Source organism: Ixodes scapularis, unplaced genomic scaffold (genome assembly GCF_016920785.2).
Source record: "Ixodes scapularis isolate PalLabHiFi unplaced genomic scaffold, ASM1692078v2 PGA_scaffold9__187_contigs__length_104089568, whole genome shotgun sequence".
Lineage (NCBI taxonomy): Eukaryota > Metazoa > Arthropoda > Arachnida > Ixodida > Ixodidae > Ixodes > Ixodes scapularis.
This window is the reverse complement of record NW_024609884.1, coordinates 10456000-10480224: the sequence shown is the minus strand read 5'-3', so window position 1 is coordinate 10480224 and position 24225 is coordinate 10456000. Positions and strand designations below refer to the sequence as shown.

The 24225-nt window shown below is 47.0% G+C and overlaps 1 protein-coding gene across 1 annotated transcript; it reads right to left on the bottom strand.

Moving 5' to 3' along the window:
- Positions 1-8644: 8644 nt before the first annotated feature.
- LOC8031934 (peptide methionine sulfoxide reductase) lies at positions 8645-23812 on the bottom strand. The gene is made up of 4 exons (XM_002407861.5): positions 23691-23812; positions 13992-14164; positions 11773-12027; positions 8645-8996 (listed from the first exon to the last, which is right to left on the bottom strand). The coding sequence occupies exons 1-4, from the start codon at positions 23775-23777 to the stop codon at positions 8771-8773; spliced, it is 741 nt and encodes a 246-aa protein (XP_002407905.4). The 5' UTR covers positions 23778-23812; the 3' UTR covers positions 8645-8770.
- Between the last annotated feature and the right edge of the window lie 413 nt (positions 23813-24225).

The window sequence follows — 24225 nt, the reverse complement described above, 5'->3', positions numbered from 1 at the left end:
CAGTGGGAGCCACGCCGTCATGCAAGCAGCGAGGAAGGTTTGGCTCGATGGCCATGCTCACTTTGATATTTTTACTTACGAAGGGTTGCAAATTGTTGACGCATCATTTTTGTTTCCAAACCAAAGCAGGCGATGTCTGATGACAAACCTACTATTGCTTGCTAACGTAACTTCTCTTTTTTAAAAGCATTATCATAAGATACCCTGTTCATGTTGCGAGTTATTTTAAGTAAAAACGGGGGTTTAAAGCATGATAACGATCAATTTAAACAGTCGAGCGGACGTATTCCGTTGATGGCAGCAAACGACAGAGATTGGAACGCGGTTTGTGTAATTTAATAACCTCGGCAGCTTCTGACGACTTCAAATTCTGTACTACTATTCCTGCGAAACCTCGTAAAAGTTTATTTCAAGACACTTCAGACAAGCATCAAAAAGTTCAATTTTATTCATTCCTTCCATAGACTTGCATGTGTAACAGTTTAATGGGAAATACACCGATCGCACAATCCAGTTTGACTACGCTGCCGCAGTGCATCGAGGGACTTTCTGCACGTGCGACAACCCCGCAGGAGCTCTGTGCCACATGTCTGTGCGTGTGGAGCACGAGACGGCACGAGTCCTCGCACGCACGGCCGTTAGGCCTCCTGTGAACTAAAGTTATGGCGGCGTCACGCATGGGCCGAACGAATAGTGAGATCGGTTTATTGATGACCGTTGCCTGCATCCCGTTCTTCGGCTCGAGCCCGCTTCTCGTGTTCTACTAACGTCGTCTTGCTTTCGCGCTGCACCTCCTCCTATCGTGACGAAGCTCACGACCCGTGAAATAGTGTGAGAATGAAGTCGCTAACTCCGGCAGAGACGAAGTCGAGCGATTTCGCAGGTTGATATGAAAGTCAGTGTTCGAAGTTTCATTTGCTACACACGGCGGGGTGACGGCGCTTGCAGTGGTGTTTCCATTGGTTCATTCTGGCTCCCTCTCCTCGTAGGTGACGATGCCCGGGGGCTGACGTCTTGATGATGAGGTATAATATCTTCGCTAATTATGCGGTCACTTAGGATTTCGGATGGCTGATGTTCCTGGATTTCTTATGTTGCCACTCGGCCTGCCGTCACTGCGGATGGATTCAAAACTGTACTGAGGGTGCGTTGTTTCTAGACCCGATTTACGCGAGTCAGACGGACATTCATGGCCTGTGCCGATGGGCTGCTCTTCGCTTTCGAAAATGAAACGGACGAGGTCTCCTCGTCCGATTCACACAACTCAGGTGAGCACTCATGATTTGTCACTGGTTCTTACGTGCTGGAGATCTTCTACCACACGTTCGTTCGATAGACCACTGTCGCTGAGTTGCTGGGAGCACACAAACGGTTGGGACTTCCGATAAGTTTTTAATCTATTATGATGAGCAACAAGCCGCTTGCGTTTAGAGGCCTCAAGCTCAATCTGGAACGTTGTATCTGAACGTTTTTTGACCACAGTATAAGGACTCTGCCATGGAGCTTCAAGGACTTACCCCGTTTCACTGCGGGACAACAAAATAGCACCTTCTCGCCAACGTTGGAATTCGGTTCATGAGCGTTCCGGTCGTCATATTGCTTCTGACGATCGACGTTCCGCTTCTGCGTTATGCGCTGCAGCAGCTGCATGCGCAATCTGTAAGCTCCCTTGAGTTAGCCGGACGTTCTGCCTTGGCGTATTAAAGGGACACTGACACACCCCAAAAATTTTTTTTATTTTTTGCCAGGCGCTTTATTATGGTGTCGGAGGGCTACCCAATTAATATTTTGCAACAGAGTAGCGTATTTTTTTAATAAAGCCAAAAGACGCAACTCCTCGAAACCGAAACCGAAACCCGACGGAGGTCGGAGAAGTGGAGAGAAGAGAGTGAGTGGCGGAAGTCACGTGGCTACACCCAACCGTGCGTTATTATTTTTTTTTCTCCTCTTCGGTAGCAGACGACAGGACATGCGGCGTGCGATGCGGCGTGCGGGAACTGCTCGCCGTGCGATTTTTTTGCAGTTATGTTTGTTCCGCTTGTTGTTCTGTACTCCAAGATGAGTTGTTTTGTACATTGAGGAGTTGGAGACGAGTAGTGAGTGCCCGTGGTGAATTTCCATGATCGGCTCCGAAAAGAATACAGCCAAGATGTTGCGTGAACAGCTGGCTCACATTTCCTGCATCCGAAAAAAAGTGGCATTGTGCGACAGAGTTTCCGAAAGATCAACGGGATCGGGACCAACGGCTGGCTGCAATTCCTGTAGAACATAAACGGGCACCTCGGAAAGCGGACGTTACCTGATTTATATGCTCCTTGCATTTTGTGGAAAGTGATTACATTAAGCTCGCAGGTGTCAAAACGGAAATCCCATACCATTTAATTCAGCGAAGTATCGTCCACAACATTAGTTTGTTATTTTTTGTTTGTTTCTTCAGTGATGATTGTAAAAATATATATATATATGTGTAAACATCAAAAATGTTTGAAAAAAATAAAAAAAAATAAAGTTTCACGGGGGATCGAACCCGGTCCTACCTAGGGTGCCTTCATGTGCGCTTCGTAGTCCTACCGCGTGTGAAGCGGACGTCTTTCCGACTGAGCTACTGGGGCATCGCTTTTCTGGTGGATCTCTTTCCTTAGTAATAATTCAGCCGGTAAACTGTAAGTTGGAAAGTTTGCTGTCGATTTTTCTCTAGCAAAAGCACTCCCGGGTCGAAGTCGGGAAGCACCACGCTTTGGGGACATTCGCACCTAGTAAAGAAATCGTACGCGTGCATATTGAACTCGAAGTAGACACGTCGTGCTTGACGTTTGCGGGAGCGATGTCTTCAGCCGCGAAAAGGGAGCGACGGCTCGGCGACGTCTTCGTGCAAATCGGCTTGGTGGCCGGGCGTGTCGTGCGGGATGAATACCAATTCTGTTGATCAGTCCCAAACTTCTCTTTTAACGGTAGATAGAATTCGCCGGTACCGCGAACGACAGTTCTGAAATAGAGGTCCCACGCCCGTCGTCCGCTGCCATCGCCGGCCCCGCGAGTCCCACGATACGCGAAACGACGAACGCACAGAATGCTTCCGGTTGTCTGTGGAACTTTTTTTTTTTTCAATCAACGTATTTACAGCTTTTTAGAAGCCACAAAAAATGGGTTTCATATTTTTTTTCTATTTTTAATATTGATTGTGTGCCTTCAGTGACCCACGACTTCGATTAAATTTGGTGGTCGCATCGATACCTTAGAAAACGGCCCGTGACCGCGAAAAAGAGAGTGAGAGAGGCTCGAACCGGCCAGTTCTTGATCGGCGGTTTTCGGGCGGAAAGAAACCGAATTTCGAGCCGCAAATTCTGTTCTTGGTAGTTGAGCTCTCATATGTCACGTACAACTAAAAACCTCAGCGAGCATAAATACCCTGTCAGTGTCCCTTTAATGACGTGTTCTATTGCACAGGTTAGAAGGTCCGCTGGCAGCTTCACGTCTCTGCCGAATACGAGGTAGTGCGGTGTGAACCCCGTCGACTTATGGACGCTTGAGCGGTATGCCATCGTAAACAAAGGAAGGCGAAGATCCCATGCGGGTGGTGCACGAAAGCACCCGATGTCAAAAGCCCCGTATCAAATACCTTGCGGCAAACACCCCGTCCTTTTTGTTTCGCTTTCGAAAACCCCAGTTTCAGAAGCCCATGGCGGGAATTCCCCGTGTCTGGTGGCCGGGTCCTCAACGTGACGGTGGAGCATTCTGCTTTTAGCTAAGAGACAGTGTGCACGCGAGATTGTGTAACGTAATCATGACGTATCCGGGAGTCAAGTCCCACTTGATAACTGAATAAAGCATCCGTTCTTCAGGCGTGGACTAAACACATTGACGCTTTGCGACGTTAGAAGTGAAAATACGCAGACAATATAATTCACTAGCAAAACATTTGAAGTTACAACTATTATCAATGAGCATTGAACCGAAGCTTTCGTCGACTCTGAAGCATGCGCGGATTCACAGTTCCGACGAAGTGGGTTCTGTCAAAACTGTTAAACCGCAGCTCATGGCGCCATATTTATCACAGCACCAAACACCAGTTTCGTTCTTCGTACGTCGTTCTAAAAGAGAATATTTGGAGTCGTCTAGGTAGATAAAGTTCATAACTCTGCGTCTGAGTATCCCGCCTATGACAGAGGAGTGCATCGCTGCATGGTCATGCGGATTTATGCAATTTGCCACTGGTACGTCATTTTAAGTTTTTCGGCAGTTGAAGTTAACCTTATTTTGTTTTTTCTTTCAATTACAAAACCCTTAGTAGGTACTCAACAGATTAACTTAAGACATGGAACAGTGGTGGTTGAAGCGAGAAGAGGGTGAACGGGGCAGTGAGGACGAGGCTTTTGACACGCGGGGAATACGGGACGGGGTAATATGAACGCGTGGTTTTCGAAACGTGGGGCTAATGAAGCGGGGCTTTTGCGACAGGGATTCTGCACGCGGGGCAATCGTGCTACACCCGCCCCCTGCATGTCTGTTTGGGACGGATCGACATAGACGCTCAGCATAGACAAAAGCGTTCTGTTAATTAAACCTTTCCACCCAACCGTTCGATTGAGGGCGATACGCGGTTACTCTAGTTTTCTTAATTCCGAGCAAGTCACACACTTCTCGAGAAAGTCGGCTTTCAAATGTTTTTTGAAGACTTGTATGGACTCCATAGCGGCAGAAAAAAAAAAAAAAAAAAATCCGAACGACGATCTTTTGGCTCTCTTGGGACTTCAGCAGAAAAGCCTCGACCCATCGCGTGAAGTAATCTGACACAACAAGTATGTAAATAAATCAACCCTCCCCCCCCCCCCCAAAAAAAAAAAAAAAATTTAAAATTGAGCATTTTTTTTCCTCCGCAAACATAAATTAAGCATCGCGGTTACGGGTCTAGGTATATTTACTGACAAATTAGGCATAGAACAAATTGACAAAAAGTATTAATTACCGAGTATTAATGTCGTTATTTTTAGAAAAAAATCGCAAATATGGCACATTGCGCAATAACGTTCTGGATTAAACAAAATATTACGTTGAAGTCATGGGGATCCTCTGTGCTTCATATTGAGCGAGGCTACCAGTTCAAGGGGAAAGCATGACACGTGACATTCGAGACACGAATGTTTCGGTGACTTAATTATACGTAACCAGGCACGTAGCCAGGGGGGGAGGGGGGGGGCATGATGCCCCCCCCCCTCCGAAATCTTTCATTTTGCTGGGACCTCCTCTCCCCCTTTTCCCTCATACAGCATTTTGTCATGGGCGCCCCCCCCCCCCCCCCCCCAAACCTATATCCTGGCTACGTGCCTGTACGTAACGTAACTTGACGTAAGAAAATGGGGCAGAGTGAATGAGCCTTTAGGCCTTCAAAATTTGTCAGTGTGTTCCCCTGTATTTAGTTCATTTTTGCATAAAATATTCTCCTGGTTAGCGGCACAAATTTACAAGAATTGCTCACACAGGAACATTTGACTACATATCCAATATTTTGAAAATTATTTTTTTTTAAAAAAGGTCATCTTCAATATTCTTTAAACTCTCTGAAATTAACGCTTATAATATGTGCTAACAGTATAAAAAAATGATGCAATAATTTAAGTTTAATTTTTAAACAATTATTATTATTATTATTATTATTATTATTTTAACTATGCGTTGTTTGGTAATTTTGTTTCGGAGATGTCACAGAATGTGGACCGACGAAATATTCGACGGAAAATATATTGAACTCCACAAGACACTAGTGCAATGAAAACACATCCACCATGTGCACGCTCGATCGGGTGTGCAGCACGGACTAAAGCCCCATTGAAACTAAAATATTTGTTCATTTCTTTTTCTTTTTTATTCAGACAGAAGGTCTAGGGTCTTGGAACATGGCTTCTTCGTTAGTTCCCCGCACTCGCGTACAAACAAACGGTAAGTTATATGACAGGCGACATGACAGTTACATGACGGGACATATGACAGTGACCTGTCATCTGACCCGTCACGTCACAACCGGGTACAGGGGCACCGCCTGGACCTGTATCACGAATACCCTGCTTCTAACGATAGCTCGCCACTTTTCTCTATTTTGTGCTTTGGCCGCATGCTGCGCTATAAAAGGTAAAACGGCACCTAAGCATTTCGTTCCGAGGTTGTATGATCTGAAAGGTCGATCTACAGGGTGTCTCAAAAAGCGGCCATGCTATTTAAATCGACCGCAACAATCCGTTTCTTAACCTATCGCGCTACGATTTCGTGCAGCGTTGCCCACAGGTGGTGAAATTGGTCTATACAATTTTCAGAGCGAACTTACCTGAGGAAGAACTAAAAAAAAAGAAGAAGAAAAAAAGGCTTAACTCCTATGTAAACGCAGCGAAGCTAGCGGTCTTCAGACAATACTGCAGTCCTTTGGCTTCGCTGCGTTTCCATAGGAGTTCAGCCATTTTTTTTTTATTACTTTTCCCTTCGGTAAGTTCGCTGTTTGCAAATTGTATATGAGAAAAAAATGCACCACCTGTGAGCAACGATGCACAAAATTGCATCGCAATAGGTTAAGAAACCGATTTTTGCGGTCGATTTAAGGAGCCTGCACGCTATAGGGGGGGATCGGTGGCCGAGTGGTCTAGCGCACACCATGGCTCGGAGCACGTGGAGCGAAAGCTCGCGCTGCAGAACCCAGGGATCCTGGGTTCGAGCCCCATCCCTGCCCGTTTCGATCTGGATGAGCATCGTATCGGCGTGCGGTCGTGTATCACTACTGCGTGATGCACGTTAAAGACCCCAGGCTAGCGGTTGTACCGCACTGGCTACATTTCTCATCTACAGCTGGGAGTCTCGTCGCCCCTGTGAGGCAGACCAAGTTCTAGGCTGTATAAACACACACACAACCCCCCTGCACGCTATGTGAGGCGCACATATAATAACTTTATGGTACAAGCTAAAGCACCTTGACAATGGCGTTTTTTACAAGTACCGTCAACCATTGTTCTGGAAACACGCAAGACACGTGCCGCACGAGCGGGTGCTTGCCGCCATTCGCTTCCAAGGGCCGCTCATTTTCAGTGCTGCGCCGCCATTTGCTTCCAAGGGCCGTTCGAGACACGGGCCTCGTGCACTTGCATTTGCCGCTTCTTGCAAGACAAACACCAACATATCGAGGGGCTTTAGTGTAAGCGGCTGCTTCGTCTTGCAGGGTCGGAAAAAGGCTCGCGCAGAAAGCGACGCGCGACAGCGAACGCTGGCACTTGCTTCTTCCCCGCGACATTGTTGTGGGCGCCCCCATCTTGGTACTTGTGCGGAGCAGACACAACTGCCGATCGTCATGATTCAAAAGTGCGACTTCCTCAGCATTAGATTCGGTGTTAGAAAGCTTTGCTTTGCTTTGTCGCGAACTGTTTAAACATTTGTGGAGGACGGAAGAGCGTTTCCTGTGATTTCAGATAAAGCTTCAATAACATGGCAACAATGGTTTTGAGCCATATTATGGCCAAGTGTCGTTACTGTGAAGTGTAGCTTATTTACTGGCACTATAGCTTCATCGTGACGGCTACGGTTGAGATGTCTCCACTAATTTTGTTTTTCACCGAAGAAGAAAAGTGCGAGAAACCGGCGACGTGGTGAGCCTCATGCACGACCGCTCGCGACCTGATCAGCTGTAATTTTGGTGGCCAGGGCCCAGGGGGTCTCCCAGTTTAGTCTTGTTGCGTGCTTCTGGACCTTGAGCTCTGACGGTTGCTGTGCCTGTGTCCCTGTGTTTTCTCCCTACCGCGGGCTATTCCACCGGAGCATATCGCACAGAGCAACTAAAAATGAAATATATATTGGTTGTTCTGATACACCCGGGGAGCACAGAAGGTGTCATGTGCGCGTCATCATTTGTCACGCTTAGTTACGGGGAGCTTTGGGTGGTGTCGGATGCGTTGCACTCACGACACACTCATGTGCTCCCCAGGATTATCAGGACGATCAAATCGATTTAGGAATGTGTACGTGAGGTCTCTATGGGCTTCTTCTGACGTGTAGGGCCCTCGGGTACGCCCGCTGCGCTATCCGTTTTTATAGTTATGATCCGTCTCGTGACGCCGTGAGATCACGTGGGGCATGCAGTGACTGGATATTGGACCTACGCTCAGTTAGTCGGGAGTCAGCTGGGCTCACCAAGTCCGGCTGCCTTCTTTCCCGTTCACCAGCTCGTGACCCTTCCTGAAGTCACGCTGGATTGAATGTCCACTTGAATGGACGGCAATCCTGGACATTCTTGAGAACGTGAAAGAATATTGAATTTCATACACGCAGATAGTTTGTCGTTCGTGCATGTGATTTTATCATTGGGACTCCTTCGTATTACTAAAAAAACAAGTTTATTGTGGCGTTATGCAAAAGCGTCGGGCTGCGGACCGCACGGTCCAGGGTTCGATTCCCGCTATTCCGCTCGTAAGTCTAATTACGATTAATTAATCTTAAATGCGATTAAGTATGTTTACTTAATCGCATGTATGCTTCTATGTGCTTTGTGCATGCTTATACATTGCCTGCCGTGGTCTATGTATGATTTATGTTGCGAAGAGATGTAATGTAACTAACAGATGTTACGTCACGGACGAAGATAACTGCCATTTTGCCAATAAGTAATTTCTTTAAAAAAATGAAGAGCAAATTTTAATAACGCTGGCACTCATTGTAACACTCAGCACTTTGGGGCGGCTGCGATTCAGTCCTTTCGACTCTGCTTCAACCGCGCACCAACCCCCGACCGATAAACGATTCACTTGGAGCCCCCCTTCCGAATAAGGGCACGGACTGCGTTGGCCTGCTCGCTGGACAGCCCCAGTTGCTGCCATTCGGCCTCGAAGGCTTCCATCGTGCCAAAACCCCCCACGTAGCCATTCAGTCGCGTCGCTACATGACTCTTGGTGACATCCTTCATGCCAGAGTCTTGCAGGCTCTTGTAGAGCGCTGTCTGTCTCTGAAGGCGGTACTTCTGGTGATACCTGAAACGAAAAAAAAAAAAAACAAGTGTGTAGCTTACTTATATCGCTGAATACGTTTTATCTACACGTTCGGGTAACTACTTCCTGGGCTACTACCTTCATACAAACCAATGAATTATAGGATCGCGATAAGAGATGCAAGCGTTACTGAGTACCAGTGAAATTGATATATAGCCTCTCGCGCTCAGATCAATCGAGGCGGTTATTTTGCATACTGTAGTCTGTGCCAGGTTAAGAATAAAGTGGAAGTTCCTCCCACCTCTTTCCACTTCGGCAGAGCGAATGCTGGAGAGGAGGTCGCCTCCATCCTAGCGTTCACTCTGCCAAAGGGGAGAGAGGTGGGTGGAGCTTCTAGTAGCTCTTAACCTGTCAGCGGCTATAGACCGGCTGGGATAACTTCCCCGGGAGAGGTAGTACTCGGGGAGTCACCACGCAGTTCAACCGCTGGCTGCAGGAATAGCACTATGGTTACTGACAAGGTGAGAACGGCAGGGAGGAGCTTCGGTGGTCCCGCCTCCTGCGCGAGCTTTTTACTTTCGACAACGCTTCGGCGTCTCGTTCACCTCAAGCGCGCAGAGGCAGTCAAAGCACGCGGCGGTAGTTCGTCTGCTCCTTTCGCAGAGGTTGCGGTCACGTCAGAACGCCGAACTGTGATTGGCTCCGATTGGCAGGATAGTGGGTAGACCTCAAGGCAGCTAGCTTTGAGGTGTACCCACTATCCTTTTAATCAGACCCAATCAGAGCTCAGCGTTCTGACGTCAATGCAACCCTACGCAAGGAGCAGACGAACTTGCGCTCCGCATAGTGCATACTGCGCGACACTGTTCGCGCAAACATGACATGGGCATTTTTTTAATGCGTTAGCATTAGAACGCTTGTTTCGACGAAAATTGGGCGGTGTCTCGTTTGTCAGCGCCGCGGAGAGAGGGAAAAGGAGGGGGAGAGGGTGACGCGTGGGACGCTCCCATTGGTCCGAAGCGCTGACGTCAGCACGCGTCAACCTCTAGCTCCCTCTCTCCCCGGCGCTGACAAACTGACAGGCACCGCCGAGTTTTCGTCGAAAGGAGCCCTTTCGTTTTCGCCTGTCAAGCGCACAGCTGGCTTGGAACCAGAGAGGAGGAGGCGCCGCGCTACGCCGCGGCGCGGTGAAATGCGGGCGTGCTCAGTTGCCGCTCTGCCGACGCCGGTTGTTCTTCGCTCTGGGTTTCCGTAGAGCGGTGCGTGGGTTGTGGTGTGTGTGTGTAGTTAAAACGATGGATACGGTTCCCTCCACGAGTGATATGGATGCGGTTCCTTCCACGAGTGGGTATGGATGTGGCTCTTTCCACGAGTAATATGGATGACCATATCCAAGGGCGTCGACGTACTCCGACAGGCAGAGTACAGAAAAGGGGTCACAAAAATGACAGGAAGATCCATTGGTGGATTCTTAGGGAATCCATTAGCATGACCCTTGGAAAACACCACAAACATCCTACTGCAGGAAACGCAAACACTGACACCGTGACGAGGCCAAAAGGAGGCAGCAAAAAATAGAGGAAGCAGAAGAAAAAGCCAAAAGAGAAAAGTGAAGGGGTCAGCGTTAGCGTTTCCCAAAGGAAGACGTATGCGTCTTTTTTAATTTATTTATTTACTTTGAAAGGATATTGGCGGGTAAAAAAAATTACCTAAAGTGTGTCCCGAATGAACACTTTCCATCACACTAGTAGTTTTGATGACAGCTGACCTTTCGATTCCGTGAGAAAAAAAAAAAGTCGTATTTTTCGCCCACAATGTGCGAAGAAACGAAATCGATAGCTGTAGCACAGTAGCGCAATGCGGGTGGAATGGTGCCGTTACGTACCGGAGGACGGAGGTGTGACGTGATTAATTCTCATAGCCGTCGTGGTTGGTGTCGTGGATGCCACTGACGACTTCCACCATGTCATTCGTGAAGTAAGTGGAGTGGGTAAGCGCAGTGTACGTTTCTAAAACCATCTAACATTACCCGTAGCAACTGGATACTGCATGCAAAAGTGGGACTTCGCATAACGCGAGGAATGTTGGAAAACAAGTCTTTCAAGCAGACGACACGAAGATTCGCCCTTCGTTGCGCAATTCTTGGCGGGACGCCAGGACTCCCCTCTTTGCTTGTCTTCGCTCGCTTCGCGCGGCACGGACGTGGAGTACGATCTTCTCTCTCCTCTCGCGGGAAGAGGGGAGAGAGGAAACGTTTTTCCATTTTTCGCGTGCGCGGCGACGAGAAGTGACGAGGACTAAATCTCTGCAAAGTGTCGCCCATAAAGCTATCGCTTTAAAACAGAAAATTCTGACGATCGCTTCTTTGCTCTACTTGTGTGCGTGACATTCTGCTTCAACACGTTTACGACTTAGATGTTATGCACGCCTCTGAGCCATCAGCATTTCCCATAGGAAGTCAAAATTCATGCGGCGCGCCTCGCTCTGTCCTCAACTTGAACGTCTGGATACGCCGCAAGGACGTGTTTTTCTTCATAGCCCGACAAACTGGCAACAGTTTCACTGCAATACAAAGCTGCCAGTGCTGCGGCCGAAGTAACGTCGTCTCACTCCTGCGTTCAGAAAGTTTCCAAAGCATTTTCATGTAAAACTGAGAAATCAATTTGTGCAGATGACTGAGATTACAAGCGAATTTTAACAAACTAAAAACCACCCGTTTAGGGGTTCCATCGATATAATCAAGAGCCACTAGAGTCTATAGAGTGCATACAAAGGACGGGTAGACAATCTCAACAAGGGTTGAGGAACTGCTACTCACTCCTCAGCATCGTAGAAGATTTCCAGTTTGAGTATTTTCGTGACCACAGGTGCCCGGAAGCCCTTCTGCGTAGTTTTGAGTGAGTCCTCTGCAGCCTTTCTCTGCGCGTCATCGTGGTAGAAGATGGCCGACATGTACTGGGTCATTGAAGAGTCCTTGGTAGGGTTGTGATGGGCCCAAAACAGATCCAACAGCTCTTTAAAGTTGGTCACCTCGGGGTCGTATTCGACGCGAGTTACCTCCGTGTGGTCACCCCTGCAGATACGGCAGTCTTAGTTTAATGGCTTAGTTCGTTGCGATGATACATATAGGCCAATAGATCGTCCAAAAGGAGCAAACAATGTACACACGCATCATTGACGGCAGGTTTCATTTATTTTGTAGATGCTAGCCACGCTCACTGTGCAAAACAAAATACCCTTTCCGTTGAGCAGCTTTCAGTCATGAGCGACAGTGGTGCTACAACGTTACAGGCCAACAGTTGCCTGATTTGACTATGAAACGAAACTCAGTATGTTGGAGGCTAAGCCTGCGTATCTTCTCGGTCACATAAGCAAGATTACCAAAAATCGAAGGTTTTTGGAAGGTTATACCTTGCATGTCTACTGATTTTGCACTGGATTATCTTGGTGTCATGAAGACAATGCAATAGTAATCAAACTACACTCCGTTTCACGATAACTTGGCAAACTGTGGAGGCTGCGGCCTCTGCGACCCAATAAGGGATGTCGGAGCAAGGCACGTGGCAACACTCCATGGTCGAAGCTACGGAGGCCTCGTTACCGCCACACCAACAGCGCCGTCCGCAACATAATGTTGTTCTAGGCTTCTTTCTCTTTTAACGGCAATTGAAGTCGCGCGTGTACGTCTGTATCTACACGCTACACCACACGGAAGAAATAGGAAGACATGTTACTTTTCAGCGAAACTTGGGATCAACCCTTTCCGAGAAATATGTGACTTTTGAACGCTGTTGGAACGATCGCAGCCCTTGATCGACCGCTTCCGCTCAGATTGTCACATTGCCATGGCGTTAGCACCCACCACAGATTCGCGCGGGTAAATCGAGCGTGTGGTTGTCTCACGAACCGTTTCCCGTAGAGCTCGCTATACTCAAGCGGACGGCAATGTTACGGCGGTGGCCGTTCATCCCCGAAGTTGGTTGGTTTCGCAGCAGACGACTCTTGGCCAGCGGACGGCAGCCGGTTCCTTCGAGCCTCGCATTTGGCGTAGTGACACGAACGCCCCCGTGACGTGGTGTCACGTGACTCACTCCAACGCTCTTATTGGGTCGCGGAGGCCGTAGCCTCTACAGTTCACCAGTTCTCTTTTTGGGATGACATTGGCGTAGTTCCTTCAACGAATATGCACTTGAATGTCTCCGACCCGCAACAGAAGAATATATTCAACAAGCGGCACCGCTGGGCATTGGTCCACGTTCAAAAAGTGCTGTTATTTCAACAAACAGCGTGCTTTTTTTTTGTTTTTTTACGAGTATAAATGTTTTTTTTTTTTTGGGCAATGCCCAACAAAAGGTTTCAAATAGTCTCAGGTGTGGCATTACGGCGGAGCAAGGTTTGCTGAATATGAATATGATTTGAATGGTGCGTTGACTTTCATTTGACAAGGAAATGTGCGTCGTGTTCGCTAAACTCAACTCTTTCACCAGAAGATATGTATGTTCTCCCGCGAAAACCCAATGTTTCGAAACACAACAGGAAAACTTTGCATGTGGATGCATCCTCTTCGGATGCTATGCATCATAAGCTAAAGGGGCAGTACAATGATTTTGACGTTGAAATAGTTTGCAGTTTGTATTTTTTATATTGGTGATCTAGGCACAAGTGAGAAGAAACACGCCACCTTCTCCAGAAAAAAAAAAAGTTCCAAGGACACCCAAGCCCTTCTCATGAGTTGTGAATGCAAAAGCATGAATGTCGTTCTTTCGCTCCCTTAGTTCGTCTGCGGAGTACTGGAGTGGACGGCCACATTTCGCTACTGCCGAGGTAGCGGCCGAAATAGCGGTCGGTGGTATTTTTTTTTTCCTACTTTAGCCTTTTCTCACTCAAATAAATTCTGATCGATGGTCCGATTGAATTAATATTTTTATTAGAATAAGTTTCTTTCTTTAAATGTGATCGATATGAAGTTTCCGCTTGTGAGTGACGATTCAACGTGCGCCAAGTACAATTTTCCGGATACGTGCGAAGTCGACTTACAAAGAACGGTAGGTCGGGTCTTTCTTGGCCCCGCCTGCAAAGCCGACCCGAGTCCTGAGCACCCCTTTGGAGCAGCCGAACATCGACTCTGGCGCCCAGAAGCAGCCCATACCGAAGGTGGCCTCCTCGAACGGCAAGTCGGGCTCGTAGAGCGGCATCGTGGAAGGCTTGATCTGCGGGGAAATTATCCGCCACAATAGAAAGCACAGCACTCAAGTACGGGGACCGAGGCTCAGCAACAACACCGTTCACAACCACAAATGCGGTTCGAGAGGAGTGTTAAATGGCAGGCAAAGTCAATTTTTCGATAGCATAATCGACAAACTGTATGAATATAAGGGAGTAACTGGTTCGGTACAGAAACATTACAGAAGCCAATGAAAGCGCGAATCCCATATTGGACAGATGCTTCCCTAATGTGACGTGCCTCTGAATTCTCTCTCTCTCTCACATACACATACGCGCTGGCATGCACACGCACGCGCGAGACGTGCACCTACATCTTGCGTAGTCCACTTCTGTTTCAAGATCGTAGTAAAATGCAGCGAAATGAGTTTGTTCTCTGGGGGTTGTATGACACCCGTAAATCGAGTCTTGTTTTGAGATTATGCCTCGCGAGTCTCTCAGAAAACGAAAATACAGTTTTTGCGCAGGCGAGCCCGTGGAAGTTTACCATGAGGAATTTAACCAGAGACTGGCATAGACCGAGGAAATTTTTGACAGCGGCAGACAAAGCAACAGGGAGAGACAACGCCTCTAACTCAGTTAAACATTAATCACTCTCCTTACACGGATCCATGACGCCACCAGACTGCAGAACATGAACAAAAAAAAAACGAAACGTTTATCCGCAGTCTAGGTTTTTTTTCAACCATGTGCAGAACATCCTGTTTTTCAAGGACACGCAAAAAAAAAAACAAAAAAAACAACAACACACATTTACTTAAAAAAAAACACAAAAAACTAGAAAACAATTAACTTTAGATTGTACAAAAAAAAAAAAAAAGCTTTTGGGTTGCTTTGCTTTTTAAGAAGTCACATTAAAAAAAAAGGTAGTAACACGATTCTCTTAAACGTGACGCACAACAAAGCTGCAAGGTTGACCCCGCATTTCGCCCCCCCCCCCCCCCAACTTCTATTAAAAAAATATTATAAAAGGACAACCAACACCAAATCATTCTTACTAAAACGAAACCATTAAAGTTGCAAAAACTTTTTTTTTTTTTTTTTTTTTTTTTTTTTTTTTAGAATTACCACCAAGCTGCAAAGAAGCCTGACAGTTACAAGGAGAGTAGTTGTTTGGGCGAGTTGGTTTGACATCTTATACAATCTTGTGCGCAACAAGAACGGGGACAAAGAAGAGAACAGGACACAACAAGTGGCCCTTGTTGCGTCCTGTTCTCTTCTTTTCTCCTCGTCCTTGCTGCGCACAAGATTGTATAAGCTGACCGTTTCCTATAGATTTTATCCGGATTGTCTCTCTTCCGACTCTTTTGATATTATTTACCTCTCTGGTACTATTTCTGCTCACGACCAGTGTGGACCACAATTATTGAATTCGTGAACATGTATAGTTATTTCCGAATTAGCTGCGTTATTATTTACGTTTCTTTTGGGCTCAGTCAAGCCAGAGACCACACCATTTTCGCAGGGGACCGACTTCTCACGATGGGCATTTTGCACTCACTTGATAAGGCGTGAGTCTACTCAATCTAAAATTTAATTTTTCAAACTGCATCTATACAGCGAACCTTTTGGCACATGCTTTCAAGTTACGTGGTATTCTATGATAATACGGGATTACAGCAAACTTGTTCTTTGATTTTTGTTCTTTCACTTTCGTTTGCGATTTGTAGAGATAATTTCACTTTTGTCTGCGATTTGTAGAGATAATTGCCTTTTGACGAACCCATCCTAATAACCGGCACTTCTCAGTCTTCTCCAAGACCTGTCTAAGGGGGGTGTGGGAACAAATGCTAATGGTTCTAAGTACAAGATAGGAAAAAATGATCCTGTAAGAAGGATGTCTTGAAACTAAGATATACCATGCAATATATTTCATCCGTTATTCAATCAGTGAATTCCTGGTGGAATGAAGGATCTCGTCTATATTTTGAGGCCGGTTACTTTGAAGAAAGTGGTCGGGTTAATTGAACTTAATTTTATTCAAAATCGTCAGAATATTTTCGAAATGAATACTATCCTACAGTTATCTCATAACTGTTAATTTAGTGACCTTATACGATATTATAGGAGTTATCACCGGTCCATTTCACATGAACGAATGACGTTTTAGCAAACAGCGACATTTCAGCGAATCGCGTGTTAACCCCCCCTCCCCCTCCCACCCCACCCCCTTCCGCGCAGCGCTTAAGCGCGATCCAAACCAACGCTTCTTTTTGCGCCTGTAGGTCGTGCGGCTGCGGATGTGACGCATTTCGTGGCGTTTTTGCTGTTTCCGGGCGCGCTTTCTGAGTCAGAACCGTGCGCTTTGGTTTGGACGGGCGAAACTTCGGCACGAGCGCACAAGCAAAGTGCAACTGCGACAGACTGGCCGGCCAGACGGCGAGAGAAAGAGAGAGAGAGATCGCGTTGTCATGTTGGAAGAGAATAAAAGGGGGGGAGGAGAGGGCAGCCTGACGGCAAGAAACGCGGAGCCGGAACTAGCTTGCCCTCCACCGATTGGCCGGGACACAGGAGCGTCCTACTACGTCACCGCGCGTTTTTGTGCGCGTTGAGAAAGAAGTTGAAATCAACCAACTTTTTTATGCGCGCCCGGAAGGAGCGAAGAAGCGGCGCGACGTCACGAAAATACGTCACATCCGCAGCCGCACGACTTACAGGCGCAAAAAGAAGCGTTGGTTTGGATCGCGCTTTACGCCGCTTTGCAGCGACAGTCTGCGGCGGCTCATTATAAAAGTGTGAACCCACTTTGCCCTACCCCCCCCCCCCCCCCCCCCCCCCCCCCGTAAACGCCGCTTTGCGGCGGACGACTATTCGCTGAAGTGTTTTTCGGTGAAATGTGGGCGTTCACTAAAACGTCAGTCGATCGAGTGAATGCAACCCCACCTAGTCATACTGTTGAAGCCATGAAACTCGAATTACTTCCATCTCGTCATGACGCGTAGTAGTAGCACACAAATCGAGCGGAGCTCGATGCCTTTATAGGTGCATTAGATTTCCAAAAAGCAAAACATTTCTGAGCTTCCCAGAAAAAAAATATAAAAACCGGTCGAGTTCGTGTAACCGGCAGTCTCAAAATTCAGCGAGTGTTATTGGATTTTATCGGATTTATCCGAAAACGTAGTAGCCACATTGGCGATATTATCTGGGACCATTTTTTCATAGTTTCTACTTGGGACCATTAAATCCGGGACCATTTGTTCCGGGACCATTTATTCCGGGACCATTTATTCCGTTTCCCGTCTAATGGATTCCTGATCAGTGACTTAACAACACCCGCTTTCACTGTTTTTGAATGGTAACTCATCACGGCAGAAAAAATAAAAACCGGTGGTGTCCACCGGTTTTGATTTTTTTTTTTTTGCCGTACTCTCACCATAACCCTTCTTCAGCATGAATCAGCAAATCTAAAAAAAAAATAAATAAATAAATAAACACACCATTTTAGGGCCGCTTTTCTACAGTGAACTGTAGTTCAGGTGCTGCCGATCTGATCAACGTTTCTAGACTGTTCGACAAACCTTCATGAAAAGAGTATACCACTATGTCTTTCGGACACAACAGAGCCCAAGGAATCCAGATACACTTCAGCTAAAAACGCCGGTGCAACAAACTACCCTTTCACGCACCCTCTTTTTCTGTTCAGAGTTTACAACCGTCGACAGGAGGTAATGGAGATCATTAATGTCCATCGAAAAAAAAAAAATTCCCTTCCATGATGACTCTCGTGAAGTCCGATCAACTCGCTTGAATTCTGCAGTGACAGAGAGAGATGTGTAGGCCCTAGACCAGGGGTGGCGCGAGCCTCATGCGGCTCTTCGGAGGCCCAAGTACTTGTCGCAGTTCCCTGGCAGCCCCCCCCCCTCCCCCCCCCCCCCCCTTTTTCCATTTAAAAAAAAAAAAGAGCAGAAGGAAATACATATAGAACGAAAGACAGTTTGCGTTTTGTCATATTTGTGCCATCACGTACACTTCGGACATTGTCTCTGTCTTATCGAGTGCGAACTCACAATAAATAAAAATACTGAGCAATCGCTTTATGAGTGGAATTCGCCGTGGCCACCAAATTCAACTGTAAAGAACAAATTAAAAAAAAAAGTATCACACCTTTTTCTTTTCTTTTTTTTCTTACGGCTTTCTATGGCTCTTTGGATATGTCCGGCTGGCCACCTCTGCCCTAGACCTTTTTGAAGAAACTGGGAAACAACTTCCTGCCATGTTCTGCTTTCATTAACAACCAGCCGAAGAGGCATCTCCGGAATTTCGGCGCTTATTTTTTGGTCTGTACGTGTTCAAAGGAGCTGTATCAGATTGAACACACCAATATCTTGTTAAAAAGGACACGAAAAGGAATTTTAAAACGAATTAAACGATTAGCAAAGAGCACCTGGTGAATGTCGCTAAAGCCTCGTTTGTAATGTGCGTCTATGAACTTTGACAGGTCTACGGCATGTATAGTTCTCGCCTAGAACTATACATGCTTTGAACCTGACATCATCCTGACAGCTCTACGGCCAGCATAAGAGAAAAGTGGAGAGATACTCCCCTCTCAACAGGACTCTCTTTTGTGTGCCCCAGCACACGAAAGCAGCTTTGCGGTTAGTGCGGTGGCCCCAACGCTGGCGTGCTTCGACCGCTTCGGTGGCTGGAACGGCTCCTGACGACGTCAGCCTCGCCGCAGCTTTGCTCATCCCGAGACAGACTACGTCACGAATGCGCCGCATTTGACGTGCTCTTCGCTGGCTGCTCTCCGAGCGCTTGCCGAAATGGGCCGTTTATAAAAAAAAATACGGCCATCAAGTTCAAAATAAAAACGTGCGATTGTCATTTACGGATATTGTGGATCATATTCAGCCTACTTCTGAACACGACAGGTATGTTTCAGATCCTGTCAAACTTTTTCCTCCTGCTCCAATCTCGGGTTATATTCACCATATGGCTCTCGACAGTACAACGTATGGCGCAACTTGGACGTTACTGTACAATCGCGACTGTTGATTAACTGAATTCTAGATTTATTCTTGTTTAGTGTTTTGTATTAAACAAGCGTAAGAGTTACTCACAAGTCCTGAGCTACCTCCGCCCATTTTTCCAAGCAAATGTCCCAAAAACGGAGTCAGGCCGATTTTTCAATGACCTGCATTAAAGACGGCCCTGGTTATATGTTGTCTGCCGATTGCATATCTTTCCAACTTGAGTGACAGGAATATAGTTGTATTGATTGCTATTAGGTAATAGTTATATTTTCGTGAGTGACACCAACAGTAATCATATTACATTTACTATTGCTTAGTAATGTAGTAATTGATGCCAACCAAAATTGTTGAATGCAGGGAGAAAAGAGGGGCCCTTGGATTTCCGAAAGCACTAATGAATCATGAATGAAGTCTCTGTTTACATAAATAACCATTCGGTTTTCATTACTTAGATCGATAAAAAGCAAAATTCCAGTTTGTTGGATAAAATATTTGATCACACGCACAAAATGAAAATTTAAAGAATATGTTTCGGTAAAGCTCGACAATGTTTTAATTTATTAAATTTTTGCCATTAGCAATTGTAATTAGTTGCTTTCACGTCATCATTTACCGTTAAAATAGGATGGTCAGTAGACGATTAAAACGTGAGGAGGCAGTGGGTCGTAGTACCACGTAAAAATAGACTTTTCAAAGGGAAAGATATGTGTTCGATCTAATGACACTCACGTTCACTTTGCACGAAACGATCGTCCGAAGCTTCGCTGCGAAACAGAAAACGCGATTCAGATCGTGAACCGACGTCTGGAAGCGAGCCCTTCCAAAGGGGAAAGAGTCTCGATAGAGAGCCGACACCAAAGCCTATGGCAGAGGAGCACGCCAACGGCGACCGACACGACTACGGGCTTTCTGCTACTTACAGCGATATCGCCGACTTACGTTTATGGCGCCAATCAGGGAATAGGCAGGCAGGGACCTCAAGCTATATTACTGGCGTTTAGGTGCTTCCATGTCGCCCTGCAGCTATTCAGAGAGTCGCGGAATTTTCGAACCTTTGCACGGGAGAAAATCATCGCGCGGATGGCACAGTTTCACACGCCCGTTGTTGTTGTTTGTCTCAGCTGAGTCCTCGATGAGAGGTCTTCCGTTGCAGTGCAGTGGAAAACCGCTTGCATTGCTGTTAGTGTGCTACGGATGTCGAGCAGACGTCGAGACTGTTATCTGTGCTTAGGAAGTACCACAGTTGTCCGAACGGCAAACCACACAGGGGGCTAAAGCCTCTTGAAAAAATTTGCGCTTTAAGTTTTCTTTTTTCTTTTTTTTTTTTTTTTTTTACATGTATCGACAACCATTGTTGTGCGAACGCGCGAGACCGCGAACCACGAGCGAGTGCTCCGCCACCATTAACTTCGCGCAACCATTTGCTTCCAAGGGTCGCCTGGGGCACGGCCTCGTGCATTGGCGCATTCGACGTATACTGAAAGACAAACAAGCACATCAAGGGGCTTTAAATGGGACCAAAGCAATTAAGCCGAAAGAGTGAATTGATGCAAAGGTGACACGTAATTGATCCGTAAGGCATGTACACACTTTCGCTCCACTATACAGCCTTGGCGTGGACAGAGTGGATATGGATGTTGGCTGTTAAGTTTGCTAAGTAACTGTCTGGATACACGAGCGAACACTTCTTTGCCCTCAAAATTAGGGTGAGTTTTTGTCTTTGTGTTCAAACAAAACCGCGTGCCTTGCGGCACACTGTGAGTTGTTTGACTCCAAGACAGCGGGAGAGGGTTGCTAACGATGCGTCAACAAATAAAAGCGAAATATTATAAACAGGGCGCTTTTAGCGATCCAAAGCGGAGGATGAGACTCACGGAGCTTATAAACTCGGAATACATGATCGAACAGAATCGCAATAAATAAATAAGTAAATAAATAAATAACCCCCGTCGTTGCTCGCCGTCTTCATTCAATGAAATAAAATATGAATATGCAATTTACGAAACAAACCGGTACATTGCATGTAAGAAAAGTAATGCCCTTCCTGGCAGGAGAAGACGCACCGTAAAATTAAAACGGCTAGACAATAGGGAGATTTCGTAGATCGTTTTGGCGGTCCCGCAACGCTATCCGCAACCCGCTACGATACCCGGAACTCTACAGTCAAGGCTATCGGCGCGCAGGCGCAGTAGCGGCTTCTACGTTGCGGAGGGCTAAGCGGAGGGGAAAACGCGGTCTAGGAAAACTCCCTAATGTCGAGGGATGCGACTAAGGGACCAGCGAAGTGAAGTGAAGTTAAATAAAAACAGAAAGAATAAACATAGGGACGGACAGAACAGCACATCTTTCGTGCTGTTCTGTCCGTGCCTATGTTTATTCTTTTTGTTTTTATTTACAAATGATTCGGGTATGAGAAGTCTTTGAAGGTGTGCATTGCCGCTTTAGTTAGCTGACACAATATCGGGGGAGAATAAAATAAAACAGCATATAAAAAAAAAAAAAAAAAAACACGCTAAATTGCACGAAGGTTTTATCGCAGGCTTCTGAGTGCACTAAGGGGACAGGGGCGCAGAATGTACACAATATTTATTCTCACGAAGGGCTATTCACTGCGCGTCTCGGGCGCATCTAGCGCCGTTTTGAGCAAAACGTGGGCAATGATGCAAGCCGGAAGACTATAACCTCTCGCTCTGCCGACGTGCCTTTGAAGAGGTACGTCGGCAAGTCGCTGTGAAAAACATCAGCGGCAGTCTTCCTGGTGCCCATATGAAGATGATAGCCTTTTTGTGACGATTTATAAAACACTTTCCTTCTCTCTCTCTCTGTCTCTTTTTTTTTTTTATATAAGAAAATCGCAAAAAGCTTTTTTGTTTCAACTCCAAGCATGCTCATAAAAAAAAAAAAAAAGTTTATTCTGTATTGTCTTCGTAGTTCCTGCCAGTGTCATACTTGACTGCGGGCACAGACCCATTTGGTCAAACGGCTGAGACCTGGCGCACGCGGCCTTGACTTTCGCGTTTCCTCTTGCGATCGTCACGTTTGCGGGATGTTTTTTCCCCTCCACAACTGGACAGACAATAACAATACGGTATACAAAAGAACAACGGAAAATTAGGCGTTTCGGTCGAGCAAACTGAATGGAGACTGCGCTCGCTTCTACCGTGCGCTGCGACTCGTGCCCGCAAATTTCGTCGCCTCGCGAACTCGCTCCCGTGGCCAGGCAGATTTTAATGATGGGTTTACCCGCATTCGCAGTCGGTGCGAAGGCGCCAAGGGAGCTCGGTCTATACGTGAGTCGAGGAAACAAGCGGATGGTTAAGACGGGTCAGTGGCTTTTTTTTTTTTTTTCTTTTTTTGTCGTTTGTTCTTTTTTTGCGCAGTCTGTTTACACGTGCACTCCGTCTCGGACATTCCCACCATTAAAGTTACATCGCACTGACTCGCTAGTGAAATTCTCCCGCTCGCCATTCTGGCGGCGCGCCTGCGCGCATGGCGGGAGCGCCCCGCAGGCTACTTACAGCACTCGCAGCGAAGAGTCAAGAAAACAGTTGAACCACGGCCGCTGATAATTCTGCCTCGGCGATCGAGCGGCCGTGGTTCAGCTCGACGGACGTCACGCTGCTCCACGTCATGCAGACTGTTATTGTCGACACCGTATGCATTCCCCGAGTGTTAGTTATTTATTTGCTTACTTACACTCAAGCAGACGGCGGTCCGAATGACGTGACGTCACGCGGTGACGCGCATTTTATATATATATATATATATATATATATATATATATATATATATATATATATAAATGAAAAATAGGCGAGCATCGTTGATTGGCTTGCCGTAATACATCCAGTTTCACTTCATCGCTCTAAACACGACTTACGGTTTAACACAGACTAGCAGTGTGAGTCAGAAAGACTATCATCTGGAGGATGAAAGAGAATGTTGACAGGGGCGGAATCCAGAACTCCGTTTTTTTTTTTTTTTTTTTTTTTTTTTTTTGAAGGGGGGCGGAAAATTTGAAAAGAACTATTCTCCCATTCTTTCTTGTGCACCGAGAAGGGGGGGGGAGGGGGAGGGGGTCGACTTTGTTGAAGGGGGGGGGGGGGGGCGGCCCCCCCCCGTCGCCCCCCCCCCCCCCCCCCCCCCCCCCCCCTCCCCCCCACCCCCCCGCCCCCCCACCCCCCCCCCCCCCCCCCCCCCTTGGATCCGCCCCTGGATGTTGACACAGCTTTATTGGGGTTTAGAGGTCGGGAATCTCGAAGATTCACGGAAGAAAGCAGTAGCGTCGGATGGGAAGTGTTCGGGAGATGGGAACATTCTTTTCTCATACTCCGAACCGTTGAATATACTTGAGTCTATAACTGTCCCCAACCACCCCTTGTTCCGACGCCACTGGAAGAAAGTGAACAGGGACGAGGGCACAACCCCTTCGCTTGCCACACTCCTCACAAAATCGGACCTGTTGACCGTTCAGCTGTTACGCCATTTACAACCGAAAAGCGCGATTCTGGTCATCGATGATGCCATGATGGCAACTCACGAAAACGTAGTTGAACAGGTTGTCCATCCATTTGTAGGTCCGCACGTAGACCTCTGTGGCCAGGGCAACTGCTCCTCCCAGAGGCATCGTCGCTCACTCAGAGCAGCGGACCGAGTGCCGACTGAGATCCCCGACTCGGTCTTCCTTTCCCCCTTCCATACTTCGTCCGAGGGGTCCGAGGTCGCCTCTCTCCGCTTCTGAGAGTTGCGCGACCACTTCGCGTGCCGAGTCCTCTGTAGCGACACGCCCTTTCGCGCCACCGCGCCGGGCCCGTTTCGATTTTGATACACCAGAGAGAGACCGCACATTCTACGTTTATCGTCGATGCTTCGCGACACTCTGCTGTAGCAGTGCGCATAATCAATTGCGCACAATTGCTGTGTCATCCGCATGCATGCACGTTGCCATAAGGTCAATTTGTATCCATACTTTTTGGCTAGGGCCGGATTAGGGATCTGTAACAGTATCGACGACTGGGAAAAAAAAAAAATAGCATTTAAACACAGAAATGAATCTTAGAGTAAGTATTAAAAAA

Bases quoted from the DNA above. Each gene is read 5' to 3' on its own strand.
- LOC8031934 (XM_002407861.5), bottom strand. From the start codon at position 23,777: ATGCCTCTGGGAGGAGCAGTTGCCCTGGCCACAGAGGTCTACGTGCGG. The intron at 14,165-23,690 runs GTGAGTTGCCAT...ATTTCCCCGCAG, and splicing joins ACCTGTTCAACTACGTTTTC to ATCAAGCCTTCCACGATGCC. The intron at 8,997-11,772 runs GTGAGTAGCAGT...TTTTCGTTTCAG, and splicing joins ATCTTCTACGATGCTGAGGA to GTATCACCAGAAGTACCGCC.